The following is a 17033-nucleotide window of genomic DNA, read 5'->3' as shown; positions in this document are numbered from 1 at the left end:
CCGCTTGGCTTATGTCCACATGCTTGCATCCTCACCTTTTTTGCTTGTGCCTAGGAGATCGTGCCTTAGCTCTAAGTGACCTCGCTCCATATGCGTACATGCAAAAGCAAAGACAAGAAACCAGCAGACAAGCAATGGAAGGAAAAAGACGTAAAGTGCATGTGAAAGAGGCATAAAGCAGATAAGCATGATAGACATGGCAAGCAAAGAAACAAGAAAGCAAGCAAACAAAAGAGAAGACAAACAAGTAAGAAAGCAAACAAAAGGTGGTGTCCGTAGGGGATAAATGTTGGTTTGGATCAAATGTCCATAACTTCATTGTGTTGAAACATGGACAACACACTAGCAAGGAAGAATCATGCATGAACATGTAAGCAAAGGTATAAAGATGCATAGAAAGCCAACGAGTGGCACAAATAAGCATGGGAAGCATATCATCCCACAGAGCAGAAAGTGGAAAGGTATTCATGGAGCAACTAGCATCATGGCAATGCGTCCCAAGTGGGTGCATCCAAACAAGGCCTCATGGGCGTTGGATGTAACCACACAACCACAAACCCGCTAAGGGCGTTAAGCGTTGCAAAGCCTAGAACAAGAGAGGCTAGCACAAGCATAAAGCATAGAAGCAAGCAAGCATAGACATGCAAATGGGATGATCCAAACCCTTTAATGTGGGCCTTGTTGTATGGACGATGACAAAGACCATAGGGTCTAGATCGGGTCCTAACCATTAGGCCAAAACACAAGAAAATGCGATAAAAAGGAACAAAGGAGCTACAATAGCACATGGCATGACAAGCAAGGTCTAGGCCTAAGTACATAAACAAGGCGAGAAGCATGCAAGCACATAGATGATGGCATAAAGTATGTAGAGAACATCGATCTAAGCATGTAAACACATTGATCTACACATATAAGCATGGAAATATGCATGTAGGCATGTAAAAGCCTAGCACATAGACATGGAAGAACATGGATCTAAGCATATAAGCATGTGAAGACGAGGATTTAACCATATAGCATGGAAATAAATACATAGACATATAGATCCAAGCAAAGCATAGCCAACAACATCATACAAGCATGTGAGCATGTAACCCTAACATCATCCTAGAATAAAAAGAGGAACAAAGCATAGGAAAACAAGGCATAAGCATAAAGCATATAGATCTAAACATGAAACATGGCATAAAGCATAAAAAGCAAGGAGATTTAGGCTAGAAGCACAAATAAAGCAGGCAATATGCTAAGGAAAGCAATAAATCATGTTATTAAGGTAAAAAGAGCAAGAAAAATGCTAGAAAGATTTAGAAAGTTAGGGGTGTGGATAGTAGCTAAAAAGCTACATCCACACTTCTAAACCTTGCCAAGAAAACGAAGATTGGGTATAAGAACAATATCTTGTATTTTTGGTGAAGAGAAGAATCAAAAGGCTTTGATATGGTTTTTGTGTGTTTTTTTTTTTTGTTTGGAGGAGGGGAGAAAAGCTCAAAATTCATCCAAGCAAAGAGCAGGTAGCTAGGAGAGTCTTTTTTTTTTTTTCTTTTTTTTGGGATGGTGCCTTGGGCCTTTTATAGCCCCAGCATGCTTTTTGAGGCGATGGCCCTTATAAGGCTACCAGCGGCCCTTCAAAGGCCGCCACCTTCAAAAGGTTATGGATTGGGTTGATCTTGACACCTTTGGAAAGATCTTGACTTCTTGTTTCTAAAAAGGTTTGGAGCTTGAAAATCCAATAATTAGATCAAAAGTTATGGCTCTCGGAAGTTAGTGTTGCATTAATCGGCGTGTTATCCTGGTTTTCATGATATCTTAGCTGTTCTAACTCCGATTTCGACCCATGAATAGTCGTTGGACTGATAATTTGATAAGCTTCGTAATGGCATTGGTTTCAACCTGTTCCAATTGCCGAATCAAAATTAGGGTTTTTGGGGCCCACCAAGAGTCAACTCTAGGTCAACTTGGTCAAGGTTGCCAAAAATCTCCGAGAAGCTCGGGTTTGGTGTAAAACTAAGAAAGATTTTGTTTTGTGAGGGTTTTGACCTTTCTTAACCTTTGGTCAATCCTAGGTTGACTAGGGGCATTCTAGTCATTTTAGCTTAAAAAGGCACTTTGGGTGCTCTAGTGTCCAAACGGGTTGCGCCACATCATTCTCAATGTCCTCATAGCCTCACGGGGAGAAAATAATATTTTTGGATTTTTCGAGGTTGTCACGCAAATTGAGAGCAGACAAAATATGATATCAACACCAGGGCCCCAAATCCTACATCGGAACCAGTTCCTACTAAGGAGGGAGCTCTTGTTGAAGAAAAGGTTCTAGAGGGGTCTAGTTCTTCTGCTGAGGAGGTTTCCGCTAAGGTCTCTACTTCTCCTAAGGGAGGTGTTTCCCCCACTAGTGCCTGGACCGAGGAGGCTCCTTTCATCACCCTTCCGCCAATTATATCTTCCAATGACCTATTTGCTGCCCTTCCTTAGGTAGTTAGAAGTGGGCCTTCATTGGTGGTTACACCCTCTTCCATTCCCTTTTCTGCTACTAACATGCTTGACGTGGAGTTGTCTCTTGATGAGGGATTTTAGGAGGTATTTGAGGACTTTGATGACAAGCTAGCTATAAAGAACAAGATCTCTGATTCCGAGGATACATTTGGTGAAGAGCTTGATACTGCAACCATATGTATGGACTCTCCTCCTTGGCCTTTCCTTCCTTCTTTTCTCTTTTTATTTTCTTTGTGTATTCTTCCTTAACAAGCATATCACCATGTCATGTAGGCACCAAGGTCCCTGAAAAGCAAGAGGTTGCAGGTGTTCCTGCAAAGCCTATTCCTGTTGGACCTGGCAAGTTTACTTTTCAACTTTGCCCATGCTTTTCTATTCTCGTTTTTCTTTTCTTTTTACCCTTGAGGCTTATGAGCTATTCTTCTTGTCCTTTTTCAAGTCTATTGCCTACTGAGGGAACTCAAAGCATTGTATTTGAGGTGAGGAGCAGTTCTGCCACTACTGCTGACCTTATGGAGGAAAATACTTCCTTCTTCATTCACTTTGAACAAGTGGAGAAGAATGATCCTGACACAATGGATTTCTAGGGTATTAGCTCTCCTTATGTGGATTTTCTTAGATACCAGGTGCCCCAGGACTGTCTAAACCATCTACAGGCCATTCACTAGGACCATGGGGAATTTATGCTGTAAGGTTGAATTTAATCAACCATCTTGTTGGCTTTATTCCGTGCCAAATTTGCTTGTAATTCAACATTTAGAAACCCTATATTTAGGTGGGAATCTTGTAAGGGTAGTGTGTGAGAGAGTGTGAAGAAATGCTCAAGAATGTGTAGTGAAGTAGGGACTTGCGACTGGATCTCACAGGTGGCTCGCGACTGGATCTTATAGGTGGCTCGCGACTGGCAAGCCGCCAGATGATGCACATGAGTGAAGCATGCAGAGAAGTTGAACTATCATGCTAGCTATTGCACTATAGGACAAAAAGTCCAGTCTGGCCATTCAGTTAGCTTACGGCTTGAACTTGCGACTTAATTAAGTCATGAGGCCAAGTCGCCAGCCAGCTCTGTTTTGGAAAAACTGACTCTTCGCATTCCTTTCTTACCCTAGTATAAAGACTCCTTATACCCACAAAATATAGAAAGCTTCCAGAGAGAATTTTGAGAGAGAAACCCTAGAGAAAAACAAGATTGATTCATCCACAATCTTCACATAGAGACTCTTCAAATTCCTCTGCTTTCACCCTCTCCATTGTTACATCCTGGAGAGGTTCATACCCAAATCCTTTTCTCACCACACTTATATCTGTGAGAAGGCTATTTGGTTCTTTGGGAAGCAGTTAGGAAGAAACCAATGGTTATTGGTTGATGCTATGGGTTATAGCGGAATCCAGTAAGCTAAAGAAGACAAAGGTTTGGCGCAACTTCGTTGGAGCAAGAAGCTTGGAAGGCTTAGGTACACTGGGTAGATTAGGCTTGGAGGGTCTTCTGTTGTTCATGTATCCCAACTTCATTCTTTAGTGGATTATTGACCGCTTGGAGGGCGGCAGAGAGGTTTTATGCCAAGGGCTTCGATTTCCTCTTTGATAACACATCGTTGTGTTGTCCTTGTGTTTACATCTCTCTTCCCTTAATCTTTGCCATTTAATTTCTGCTATGAATGTGATTTTAATTGGTTTAGATTGTTTATCAATTATGTTATTAGCTTGTGTTCATTTTTCGCACATATATTGTTTAACATTAAGCTTGAATTGATAATTTTGTAATTGAGGGTCTAAACGTTCATAGTGTTTTACATGCTATTTGAACATTCATATGCAAAAGTTTCCCCTTAGTCGTTCTGCTAGGGAGCATTTCCTCAAGTTGCTGGGTTGCATTATGAATGACATTCAGCATAACTTTGTTAAAACGGTTTCTGTGGAGAAGATTCTCAAGTGGAGGGCAGCAGTCTAAAAGTTGATCTATGTTGAATTTGAAGTGGGCTTTCTGCTAGATCATCTTTGGGAAATTGCCCGTGTTTTCTTCAGGTGAAAGGTTCATCCTACGGTTGATGCCGTTGATGCCAAGATGAAGGGTTTGAAGAAGTAGACAGCAAACTTGGAGGCTTGTCGAGAGCGTCTTCTCTCTAATGTGATTGCCCCCAATGGTCTCTAAGACAAACCCCTCATCACCAGCCTATGATTTCTACTACGTACTCGGCTATCTTAGTTATTTTATAGTTTTCTCTTTTCTCTTTCTTCTTTCATAGTATATTTATTTTGCTTGGTACTTATGACTATTTCTACTAAGTCTACTTCAATCTGGAGTTGTAATGTCGATCAAAGATTCTCCTCTACTTTGATTTGGAATAGAATGACAATCAAAGATCCTCTTCTACTTCAATCTAGATAGTTGGAATGTCGATCAAAGGTCTTCTTCTACTTTGATCTAGGGTTGTAATGTTGATCAAAGGTCTTCTTCTACTTTGATCTAGAATGGAAATGTCGATCAAAGGTCTTCTTCTACTTCGATCTGGAGTTGTAATGTCGATCAAAGGTCTTCTTCTACTTCAATCTGGAATTAAAATGTCAATCAAAGGTCTTCTTCTTCTTCAATCTAGAGTTGTAATGTCGATCAAAGGTCCTCTTCTACTTTGATCTGGAATCGTTGCTTGCAAAAAGTCAAGATTTAGAATTGGACTTTAACTGATCGGTGCTTCGTGGTTCCACTATTCTGAGATGTGTGATTTTCATTTGCTCACTCTTGATTTGAACTTTATCAAGAAAAGTTTAATTGACAAAAGATTTTTCTTTTAAGAAACATTTGATTTTTGAAACTTTGAAGTTTTGAAATTCTTATTTCAAATTCTAAGACTTTGGAACCTAGAAATTTTTATTTGAAATCTGTAAATTAAAATCTGAAATTTTAAACCTTAGAATTTTGAACATTAAGACTTGGAATTTTGATCAGGAAATCTGATGTTTGAATTTTTTGAAAACTAAAGATTTGAGTTTAAAAGTTAGGCATTAAGAATGGGAAATTGAAAGCTTGGGAATGAAAATTTTTGAATTGAAAATTTGGATTTTGAAAGATTCTTGAAAACTTTGAAAAATGATTTTTTTTTTTTGGGTTGATTGAGTAAACTCAGTTTGACTGAGCTTTTGGCTGAGTTTAAGTGTGGGGGCTGAAACTTTGGCCCCCCACTTCTTCATCTCTTCTCTTTTTGTTTTGTTTTTTTTTTTTTTTTTTTTGGTTTCATCTTCCATCAACTTCTCTTCCTCCATTGGCACTATTCACCTTCTTCTTCCCCTTGATTTTTCTTGTTCATTTCACCATTTCTTCTCACACAAAACACCTTTCTATGCTTCTCCACATTCCCCCATCCATCTCCATAAATATTTCTTTAGATCTTTGTGTTTTGAGCATTTTCATCCCATACCCATTTTTGGTGAANAATCTGGAATTGAAATGTCGATCAAAGTTCTTCTTTTGCTTTGATCTAGAATTGAAATGTCGATCAAAGGTCTTGTTCTACTTTGATCTAGAATTGAAATTTTGATCAAAGGTCTTCCTTTACTTCGATCTGGAATTGAAATGTCGATCAAAGGTCTTCCTCTACTTTGATATGGAATTGTTGCTTGCAAAAAGTCAAAATTTAATGTTAGACCTTAACTAATAAGTGCTTCATGGTCCCACTGTTTCTGAGATGTGTGATTTTCATTTGCTCATTCTTGATTTGAACTTTATCAAGAAAAGTTTAATTGACAAAAGATTCTTCTTTTGAGAAACATTTGATTTTTGAAACTTGGAAGTTTTGAAATTTTTATTTCAAATTTTGAGACTTTGGAACTTAGAAATTTTTTCTTGAAATCTGGACCTTAAAATTTGAAATTTTGAGCCTTAGAATTTTGAAAATTAAGGCTTGCAATTTTGATCATGAAATTTGAGGTTTGAATTTTTTTGAAAACTAAAGATTTGAGTTTAAAATTTGGGCATTGAGATTGTGAAATCGAAAATTTGGGAATGAAAATTTTGAATTGAAAATTTGGATTTTGAAAGATACTTGAAAACTTTGAAATTATTTTTGAGTTGACTCAGCTTTTGGCTGAGTTTAAGTGTGGGGGGCCGGAATTTTGGCCCCCATTTCTTTGTCTCTTCTCTTTTTATTTTTTGCTTCATCTTCCTTCAACTTCTCTTCCTCCATTGGCACTATTCACCTTCTTCTTCCCTTGATTTTTCTTGTTCATTTCACCATTTCTTCTCACACAAAACACCTTTCTATGCTTCTCCACATTCCCCCATCCATCTCCATAAATATTTCTTTAGATCTTTGTGTTTTGAGCATTTTCATCCCATACCCATTTTTGGTGAAACCTATTTTCCAAAATCCATTTTCTTTGCATCAAAATGGCTTCTTCCTCAAAGGGATCTTCTTTTCTAGCTTCTCATGGTAAGAAATATGATCCAACATTTTAGTGGCATGATGATGATGGACTTCTTCAAGACCCTAGGACCCATGCTCCATATTGTCATGTAGACACCGAGGTGAGTTTTTCTTTGGTTTTTTTGCTTGGAAAAATATTGTTACATCTTTCATTGAAAGCTCCGTGGTGAGATATTGTCATTTGGTTATTTTGAAATTTTGGGGCATTGTGTGATTGATCATGTTTGGAAATGTTGGGTTTGGAGCATTCTTGAAGTAGTTTTTTTTATTTTTTTATTTTATTTTATTTTTATAGTGCAATTTGGACAATGTTGGTGGCTTTTGAAATTTTGGCAATGTAGGTAAATTTTGATGTTGTTGGATGAACTTTGGTTTGGATTTTGGGAGTATTGGCATTGTGAAAAATTTGTGTTAAGCTTATGTGAATATGTTCATGGTGTATGTGGGAAAAGTTTATTGGTATATGTAAACTTTGTTTTAGAGACATGGCAAAATTTTGTGGGTATGTGCATGGATATATTTGTGGAGATGGGCAAATTTTGTGGGTATGAATTTTGACTTGCAGAAAAATTTTGTTGGCTATGTGAAGTTGATTCTTAGAAAATTTGTATGGTTAGATTTTGGCTATGTAAGAACTTATTTTTGCATGAGCTTGTGGGAATTTTTATCTTGGTTATGTAGGAAGTTTTTCTTTTTGCATGGCTATGGAAAAATTTGGTAGTTGTGTATAGCTGTGTCAAAAATTTTGGTTGTGGTAAAATTTGACAATGGTGACATTTTGGTGGGGCATTGATTTTTTGTTGTGGGACATTGACTTTTTTGGGTGCATGAGAATTTTTGGACATGTAGGTTTTGTTCATGGAAATTGATAAGCTGAACTTTTATGTTGTAGAGTCTCAAGAGTTGAGGTAGTCTCTAAATGTTGAAAAGTGCATGGGCACCATTGTCTCTTAGCATCAAAAATATCATCAATGAAGTAGGTTTCAGTACTTTCTTCGAAGCTTTATTAAATCATAAGACACATGAATAAAAAGATCTTCAGTTACTTCTTGCCTTAGCATAATGCTTCTGGGATACTACCTATACCTTCCATTTCCTAAGCATTGGGGAGGTAATGTTGACACCTTATGACTTTTTTGTTATCACTGGTCTAAGGTTGGGTGGTAAAAGAATTCTTGTTAATGATTTCTTTACTTCCACTGAGCTCAAGAAACTTCTAGGTGTAGTGCCTTCTAAAATGAGGAGTAACAATATTCCTTTGTCTTGGCTATATTAAAGTATTCCCCAATGTGAAACTGTGGCAAAGGGTGCCTGCATGTTTATGCTTCTTTTTATTGGGATAATTTTGTGTCTGGATTTAGGCAGTACTGTGAATCTACTACTTAGGGAGCTTGAGAAAAGTTGAACAAATCCGGAATTATGATTGGGCGGTATGGCTTATGCTACTCTAATGCATTTCATGACCCAACTCGCTAGGCAAAGCCTTTCAAGCTTGGGTGGGGCTCCATTTGTTTGGCAGGTGAGGCTTGATAATTATTTTGGCAATGTGTTGGTGGTGAAAATTATTTTGTCTATGTAAGGGTTATTTTGGCTTTGTGGTAATGGTATTGTGAATTTTTCAAGTTTGGATGTATGAGTATTTTGGAGTTGGTCTTGAAATTTGGGAGGAAGTTGCTGGCATTTTTCCTAGATTTCTCCATTGGTTGCCCAAACATCGTTTGTCTATACCCTCCAAGCGTTCTTTGGAGATTTGGCACTTGGTGATTGACAACCTAACAATTGATGATGTGAGTTCTTTCTTCTTTCTCCTTTTCAAATCTTTGGTCATGCTTCAGTCCCTTCTCTTTTGGAGTTCCTTTTTGTGATTTTTTAGATGAACTTAAATCCTTGGGTTGGATGTGAGGGGTATGCTGAGTGTGAGCGGGCTTTAGAACTGAATAGCCGCCAAGTATTGTTTGAATGTGGGCATGGAAAGTACTAGTATCTTGGTGATCGGGTGTTGCCCCAAGTTGAACATGTGTATCCTCTTACCACAATTCCAACTCCTCTTTGTCACACTATTTGGTTGGTTGACCTTCTAGCTGATGAAGTGATTGCTCAGGCCCGTGATGGCTATATTGTTGTAGGAGTAGAAGGAAATTATTCTGACTTTGTTCGGGATCATCTGCAAGGTTGCTTGGTTGGCAGAATGGTATTTCTCTTCCCTTCTAAGATCATTTTTTTTTTTTTTTTTTTTTTTTTTTTTTTTTTTTTTTTTTTGAAAATGAATGAGGCGTGGGTGAATCCCCTAGTTTGGAACATAAATCCATGAGTCTTGAAAAAAACTTGATTTGATCAATTTTGAAAATAATGATGCCGGTGATGATTTTTGAAAACAAGTGAGTTAGACATGTCAGATTGTCTTAGTTTAATTAAAAGAATATTTTTGTGTCAAACGGTCTTAAAAAAATTACACGAGAACGTAAAACTGCATGGAATTGCATGTGTGTAGGACTAAGGGGCTGTGTGCCACTTGGCAAATGAAGAATGCCATTTGGCACCTTTGGAGTGCCGTTTAGCATTTTTAGAGTGCCGAATTTCTCTTGGCCACACTGCGTGCTTACGCCATGGTGGGCCGACTCCTCACGCTTTTCCAATGCGCGTTTTCATTTTCGCGTTTTTTGAAAAAAATTTACTTCGTTTGTGATCATGAAACACTCTCCTAGTTAGCTACTAACTCTCTAAAACCTATTTCAAACTTGATTAGGACTTGATGCAGCATGATGTAGCTTATATAAATGAATTCTCCTGTGACAAATCTCTATATAGAGGTTAGTAAAACACAATATTCACAAGCAAACATCATCCATGGCTAGCAATCATAACTTTTCTCATTCAACAATTCATGATATGAACAAATGGGTTCATAGCTTTGATTTCAGTACCAAAACCAATTTTACAACCTACAAATTAGAGGGAATCAAGGCTTTGAGGAATGTAAAGATCAAGTGGGACTTCCTTCATGCTGCTGTGAAATTTTGGGATCTCGAAGATCATGTGTTTTAGTTTAACACTACTAAACTTTGTCCGACAATTGAAGAATTTTTCGCTATCCTGGGCTTTGATCCAAGCAAAAATCTGTAGCGATTTCTTGTGATCCCAGGCATAAGGAATCTTTGTCTGATGCTCTCGGTCTTCCTACTTCCATTACTGATAGTACGATGGAAGGTCATATGGTGAATCTTCATGTCATTATCTCTTGGTTGATTGAAAATTGCACCTATGGAGTGACCAACAACATGCAGAAAAACTTCGGTTTGGCCTTATGCTTTGTGGGAGAACTTTTGCTTTGCTCTGGAAGACACGGCTTTGTGGTTACTCAAACTATAAGTGTTGTGAATCAAATTAAGGATGGTGATAACCCTGTTTCTTTGATCTTAGTAGAAACTCTTCTAGGACTGGATGCTATATTTCATGGCAGAGAAACTCAGAACTTCTTAGGGAGTCCTTTGACTTTGCAGATATGGCTAATGGAGCGACTAGACATGATTGCCAAGCCTACAACCGGTAATTATGGGTTTAGCAGTTTTCTTAGCAAGGCTGTAATCAAGACTGAATGCCAAACTAAGAGTTACTGGGTGAAATTCTTAGACAAGAAATCCAGTACCTCAATTCAATGGGACTGTTATTGGTGGAAGTGCCCACCCCCTTTATTGTGGTCTCTAGGATCGGACCACATCTTCCTTGTTGGGTTACAGAGGGCAACTTTCTGAAAGGGAGACAGACTCTTGAGGTAATTCAAATATGAGCAAGGAATGCCTAGTGGCAAAAGAAGAATACCTTTCTCTCCTAGTGACATAAATCTTACTTCTGTACAAAACATGCTATTAGGTTTAGATATGGTTGACCGAGTGGACTAATCTTTTGTTAAGGTTCACTTTCACAAGATGACTACTAAATACTCTAACTGGTTGATAGACAAGATTGTTGGCAAGGAAGCTGAAAGGATTGCTATGAGAGAACAATTTCGCAGAGACAATCGAGAAAGACATTATGAAGATAACTATGAATTTAAAAGAAGGGACAGGAATGATGAAGTACCTATCATAAAAGAAATTAATGACCAACAGAAAAAGAAAAGATTGAAGACAAAGTGACCTTCTTATTTGATAGGCCAAAAACGTACTGACCCATTGTGATGAATTAATTGATTAATTAGCCAAGTTTATTAATTAATCAAATTAACATGCAATTGTGCGTGGTAGCACAAAAAAATCACCAATTAACTAAAGTATGCAGTGGAAAATAAATTGACATGGTGATTTGTTTACTAATGGGGAAAACCTATACGGTAAAAACCCACCGAGTGATTTTAAGGTCACCACTCCCGAGAATCCACTATTATCAAAACAAGCGGTTACAGGTAAAGGAATCCCAGTACCTTATACTAACCTACAGTTGAACCCTTACCCCAATACCCAATTGGACTGGTTCTGTAGTAAAAATCTCTCATTTTCAATGCATGGCTCCCAGTATGTGACTAACCAATTATGTGGATCCTAGTACGCTACTTGATCACCAACTTGAGAAGAATGTTGGCTGCAAAATTCTTTAGTTCATCACACGAAGAAGATCATGAAGTTGCTTGGTCACAAAACTCTATGGTGTACAAACACAGCAACTTCTTGAAGAAAAAGAAGAACTAAGGAAAACTAGGTTTCTGGTTACACTTTTCTTCACTTGTGAAATTGTGCTCTTATGCAACTATGAGTCACCTTTTTCAACCTTGAAAATAATCCTTATATATGTTTAGGGTTGTGAGAAAAGAAAGCCTAAACATGTACTCACGGATTGGATGAAAACCAGCTTGAAAAACTGAACTTCATAAATCTCAACAGATACTCTATCTATCGAACTAGCTGTACAGCCACGAGCTTCAGCAGCTTTTAAACCTCAATAGATGCTAGCTGTCGAGCTAGCTGTCATGCTTTAAAATCCTGCACTTTCTCACTTGATTCTTGGACAGACTTGCATGGCTTTAACACTTGAACTTGAAACCTTGTATCTTGAAGTATTAAACACATCCTAGATCTACCCAATTACAAGTAAAGTGCGTTTTGTCAAAAAATTAGCCAATTACATAAAATATTGACATATGTTCCTAACATGATTCACATATATCCTAACATTATTCTTTTGGCTTTGAACATGTTTAGTTTAGAAGTTGACATAAAACTCTTATGTTTAGGAATTATTTAGGATTTACAGGTTAAGGATTTTGTTTAAAGTGTAGGCTTTTGGGTTTTTGGAATTTTTATGGTTTGGTTTTGGGTTTGGGCTTTTGGATTTTGGATTTTGTATAATAACATGGTTTAATGGGATTGTTGAGTTTTTGGTAATTTGGTTAATGGGTAAATGGTGGGTTTAGAGAAATTGTAACCGAACCAATGCGTGGTTTCCTATGTACCCCCTTAATAGAAGGATCGGATCATCACGTAGTTCATTGATGATGATGGTTTTTTGGCCTTAACGTTTTCCTAGGTTGCCCTTTCAGGTTTTCAACCTAGTAGGCTCTCTCACTCTCTCTTTCTTTTTTTCTTTTTTACTCTCCTTTTGCGTAGATTGCCCTTTCGGGTTTTCAACCTACCTCTTTATTTTTTCTCTTTTTTTTTTTTTTTTTGGTTTGCTCTAACTTTTGCCTAGACCGCCCTTTCGAGTTTTCAACCCAGCGAGCTTTTTTTCTTATATTTTTTTTTTGTTTTTTTTAGTCAAACCTAGGAAGGGAAATAACATAATTTACGACCAACTTAGACGTGGTGCTTTCAGACTACCACCTCAGACGTGGTATTTCTTCAATTAATCCATGTTGGTTGGTTCAGTGAAAGGGTTTGCATCTAAGTCCATCAACCTTACTGCTCCCCTAGAGTATATCTATTTGATAATATATAGGCCTGCCCAATTTTGCTTGAACTTCCTGTTTACATCTTGAACTGGGGCTCGGATTTCCTTTGACACTAAATCCCCCAACTTCAAATCTTTGGTTCTCACCTTCTTGTCAAAAGCTTTTCTAAGCCTCCTTTGATAACCTTGAATATGATACAAGGCCTTGAGCCTTTACTCATCTGGCATGCACAACTGATCATATCTGCTTTGTAACCAATCTTCTTCAGAGATTTGATTCTCCAGTACTGTCCTTAGTGAACAGACACCTATCTCAATAGGAAGGACTACTTTCATCCTATACACCAATGAATAAGGAGTGGCTCCTGTGGAAGATCGAATTGATGTTTTATACCCCCAGAGTGCATAGGGCAACTGTAGGTGCCAGTCCTTGTAGTTCTTTATGCTCTTCTTCAAGATTCGCCCTATGTTTTTATTAGCAGCCTCAACTGCTTCATTGGTTTGAGGGTGGTAAGGTGAAAACTTGTGGTGTCAAATATTGAACTTTCGTAGTAGCTTCTCAGTTTCTCCTTTAAATTGCAACCCATTGTCTAAGATAATTTCAAGTGGTACCCTGTATCTGTAGAAGATATTGGTCTAAATGAATTGAGCAACTTTCTTTGAATTCAAGACTTTGTATGAAGCAGCTTCTACCCATTTAGTAAAGCAGTCAAGGGCTACAAGAATGAATTCGTGGTCGTTGGATGCTGTTGGCTGAATCTTCCCAATAATGTCTATTCCGCATGTAGAGAATGGCCAGGGTGATGTCATGGTATGTAATGGCATGAGTCGCATATGTTTCAGATCTCTATGGAATTGACATTGATGGCATTTTCGAACATAAGCCGCACAGTTGGCTTCTATAGTAGTCCAGTAGTAACCTTGTCTCATTATCTTCCTTGAAAGCATGTGTGCATTCATATGTGGCCCATGGCTTGACTCATGAACCTCTTCCATTATTTGATATGCTTCCTTAGCGGTTACACAAAGGAGATGAATTCCATTATATGATCTTCAATAAAGCTTTTCTTCACAAATGATGTAATTAGTGGATAACCTTCAGATGGCTAACTGATCATTCTTGTTTGTAGACTTCGGGTAGGTCCCATCCTTAAGATATTGTAGGATGTCTAAATACTATTCACCTTCCTCATTCTTTTCCTCATCTTCTTCTATTGTCATGCAGTAGGCTGGTTCTTCTTTTTGTTCTAACACTATCGATCTAGCTTCATCTTCTTTTGGCCCATCCATCATGGATGTCATGGTTGCTAAAGCATCTATGATTTGATTATGCATCCTCGGTACATATTGATATTGGATCTTGCTGAATTTTGATCCCTACTTCTGTAGACATTCATGATAAGGCATCAGCCTTTCTTCTTTGATCTTCCAATTATTTTGTACCTGAGAGATTATTAATAATGAGTCATCGTACACTTCCAACTCTTTTACTCCAAGGTCTAGGGCTGCTTGCAGACCCATGATGCAAGCTTCATATTCTATGGCATTGTTGGTGGTAAGAAAGTTGAGTCTGCCAGAAAATGGAATGTGTGTCCCTTTTGGAGAAATTAAGAGAACTTCAATTCCACTTCTGTTTTGATTTATTGCTCCATCAAAATACATCTTCCATGATTCTACTTCAATCCCCATGATGTCTTCATTTTGAAAGTCTCCTTGAATTTCTTCAGCTTCTTCTGGTGAACAATGGGCTAAGTGATTAGTAATTGCTCTCCCCTTCGTAGATTTTTGAGTCACATACTTAATATCAAATTATGATAGAAGCAAAACCCATTTAACAGTCTTTCCATCATGCACAGGTTTTTCCATTAGACATTTCAAAGGATCCATTCTTGCAATCAACCGAACCTTGTAAGTAAGCGTGTAATGTCTGAATTTATGGGTTGCCCATATAAGTGGTATACATGTCTTTTCTAATGGTGAATACTTCTCTTCATAAGGCAACATCTTCTTGCTGATGTAGTAAATTGCATTCTCTTTTCTAGTCTCCTCTAAGAATTGAGCAAGTAAAGTGCCCATTGTTGTATCTGTAGTGGTGAGATACTGGCGGGACAAGTATAGGTGGTTTCATTAGGTAACTCTTGATCTTCTCGAAGGCTTCTTGGCATTGTTCATTCCACACTGTAGGGACTTCTTTCTTGAGTAGTCAAAAGATTGGTTCACACATCATAGTGAGTTGGGCTATGAACCTGTTGATATACTATATCCTCCCCATAAATCCTCGGATCTACTTTTCAATCCTTGGAGGCTTCATCTTTACAACTGCCTTGATTTTGTTAGGGTCAACTTCTATTCCCCTTTGGCTTACCATAAAGGTGACTTCGAAAGTACACTTCTTTGGATTTAACCACAACTTGTAGAATCGGATTCTTTCAAAGAACTTCCTCAAAGGCAATATGTGCCCTTCACGGTCTTTGGACTTCACTATCATGTCATCAACATAAACCTCTACTTCTTTGTAGATCAAATCATGCAACAAAGTGGTGGCTGCTCATTGATAAATAGCACCAGCAATTTTAAGGCCAAATGGCATGACCTTGTAGAAATATGTCCCCCATGGGGTGATAAAGAAGGTTTTTTCCATATCTTTTGGAGCCATCTTAATCTGATTGTATCCTGAAAATCCATACATAAACGAGAGCAGCGCATGCCCTGCTGTGTTGTCAACCAGGGCGTCAATGTGAGGCAATGGAAAGTCATCTTTCAGGCTGGCCTTGTTCAAATCTCGAGAATCTACACACATTCAGACCTTCCAATCTTTCTTTGGTACCGGAACCACATTAGCTGACCACTCTAGATAGTTGACCACTTTTTCCTTGATCTCGAGAGTCCACTCCGACTTCATTCTACTTAACTTCTGCTTGACTGGCTTCATGGTTGGATCTGTTGGAATGCAATGCTGTACTATATCTGTATCAATCACAAGCATGTCTTCATATGACCAGGCAAAGACCTCCTTGAACTCGATCAGTAGTGCCACTAATGCATCTTTCTCTAAGGTGGTTAGGGTATTGCTCACTTGGATCATTTTGGGCTCATTATCGGCTCCCAAGTTAATGGGTTGGGTTTATTCTTTTATAGGTTTTAGGTATCCATGTTTTAATTCCTTATTATTAAGAGTTTCTTTACCAATTTCAAAAATAAAAACATTTAAAGCCAGCAAATAAGCAGAATTAGAAATCATATTAAAAGGGAAAAAGTTTTTAATAGACTCTATAGACTCAACAAACTCAACTGGAAAACTATCACAAACAGTCTTAACAAGAATAGAAACACTAGCAAAAATAGACTCAATAGGAACGGAAACAATGTTCTTGGCAAGAGTGACTGGCTCAGCAGTCTTGAACTTCTTAGCAAAGGTGACTAACTTGATGGTCTTGATCTTCCTCATAAAGTCCTCCATGGGGTGGGTGGCTCCCTCTTATGCCCAGTTCTTTAACTCAATCGTGGCTCCACAATGGCAGGTGGCTCCTAGTAAGCTCCTTCTTCCCCTAGCATTGGTACTGTGGGATCTACATCCATATCATCTGTAACTTCTTCTTTAACCTCCATGTCTATGGGCTTGTCGGTCATAAAAGCATCCAAGCGCTCTATGCTATCCATTCTCCTCATTACATTTAGCATTCTCAAGTGTCATGATTCTGAGATTGTGGACCATTAGCTTTTGGTCTAGAGCAGCCAACCTGGCTTCTATTTCATCCTCCTCTTCAATATGTAGGGTTGGTGTACTTGGTTCTGAATCATAATACGACCCCAATTCTGGAACTTCTCTAACATTCTTATCATACCTAGGACCAGACCTTGAACTAACATTGGTGATATCACTCCAATCTGAAAGATGCCCATAGGGATATTCATCATGATACATTTGATTGGCTTGTGCATTTTCCTCTCTTGCATCCTCTAACACATTTATCAGCCTGTATCGATCACTATCAATGTCGCTCCACCTGTTAGCTTCAGCATCATGTTCTATGTCTTCGTCATAATAGTCCACATCACTATTATATTCCTCATAGAACAGGTCTGCATCTTCATCTTCTCTATCACTAGGGAGTTCGCCCCAATCATTTCCACTGTATGGGCTATCATAACTTCTACTGCTATTGTCATCACTATTGGTGCTGCTGTCATCATCATCATGTCCACCATCACTACTGATGTTGTCACTACTACTATCAC

At 38.2% G+C, this 17033-nt stretch overlaps 1 protein-coding gene across 1 annotated transcript; it reads right to left on the bottom strand.

Moving 5' to 3' along the window:
• Positions 1-14171: 14171 nt before the first annotated feature.
• Positions 14172-14870, bottom strand: LOC112000661 (uncharacterized). Its single transcript, XM_024032815.2, has 2 exons — positions 14622-14870; positions 14172-14567 (listed from the first exon to the last, which is right to left on the bottom strand). Exons 1-2 carry the CDS (start codon positions 14868-14870, stop codon positions 14172-14174), a joined length of 645 nt encoding a protein of 214 aa, XP_023888583.2.
• Positions 14871-17033: the final 2163 nt, after the last annotated feature.

The sequence above is a fragment of the Quercus suber genome, unplaced genomic scaffold, assembly GCF_002906115.3.
Source record: "Quercus suber isolate HL8 unplaced genomic scaffold, Cork oak 2.0 scaffold_144, whole genome shotgun sequence".
In the NCBI taxonomy this organism is placed as follows: domain Eukaryota; kingdom Viridiplantae; phylum Streptophyta; class Magnoliopsida; order Fagales; family Fagaceae; genus Quercus; species Quercus suber.
Note: the sequence above shows the minus strand (reverse complement) of the source record. Positions and strands in the feature narration are given on the sequence as shown.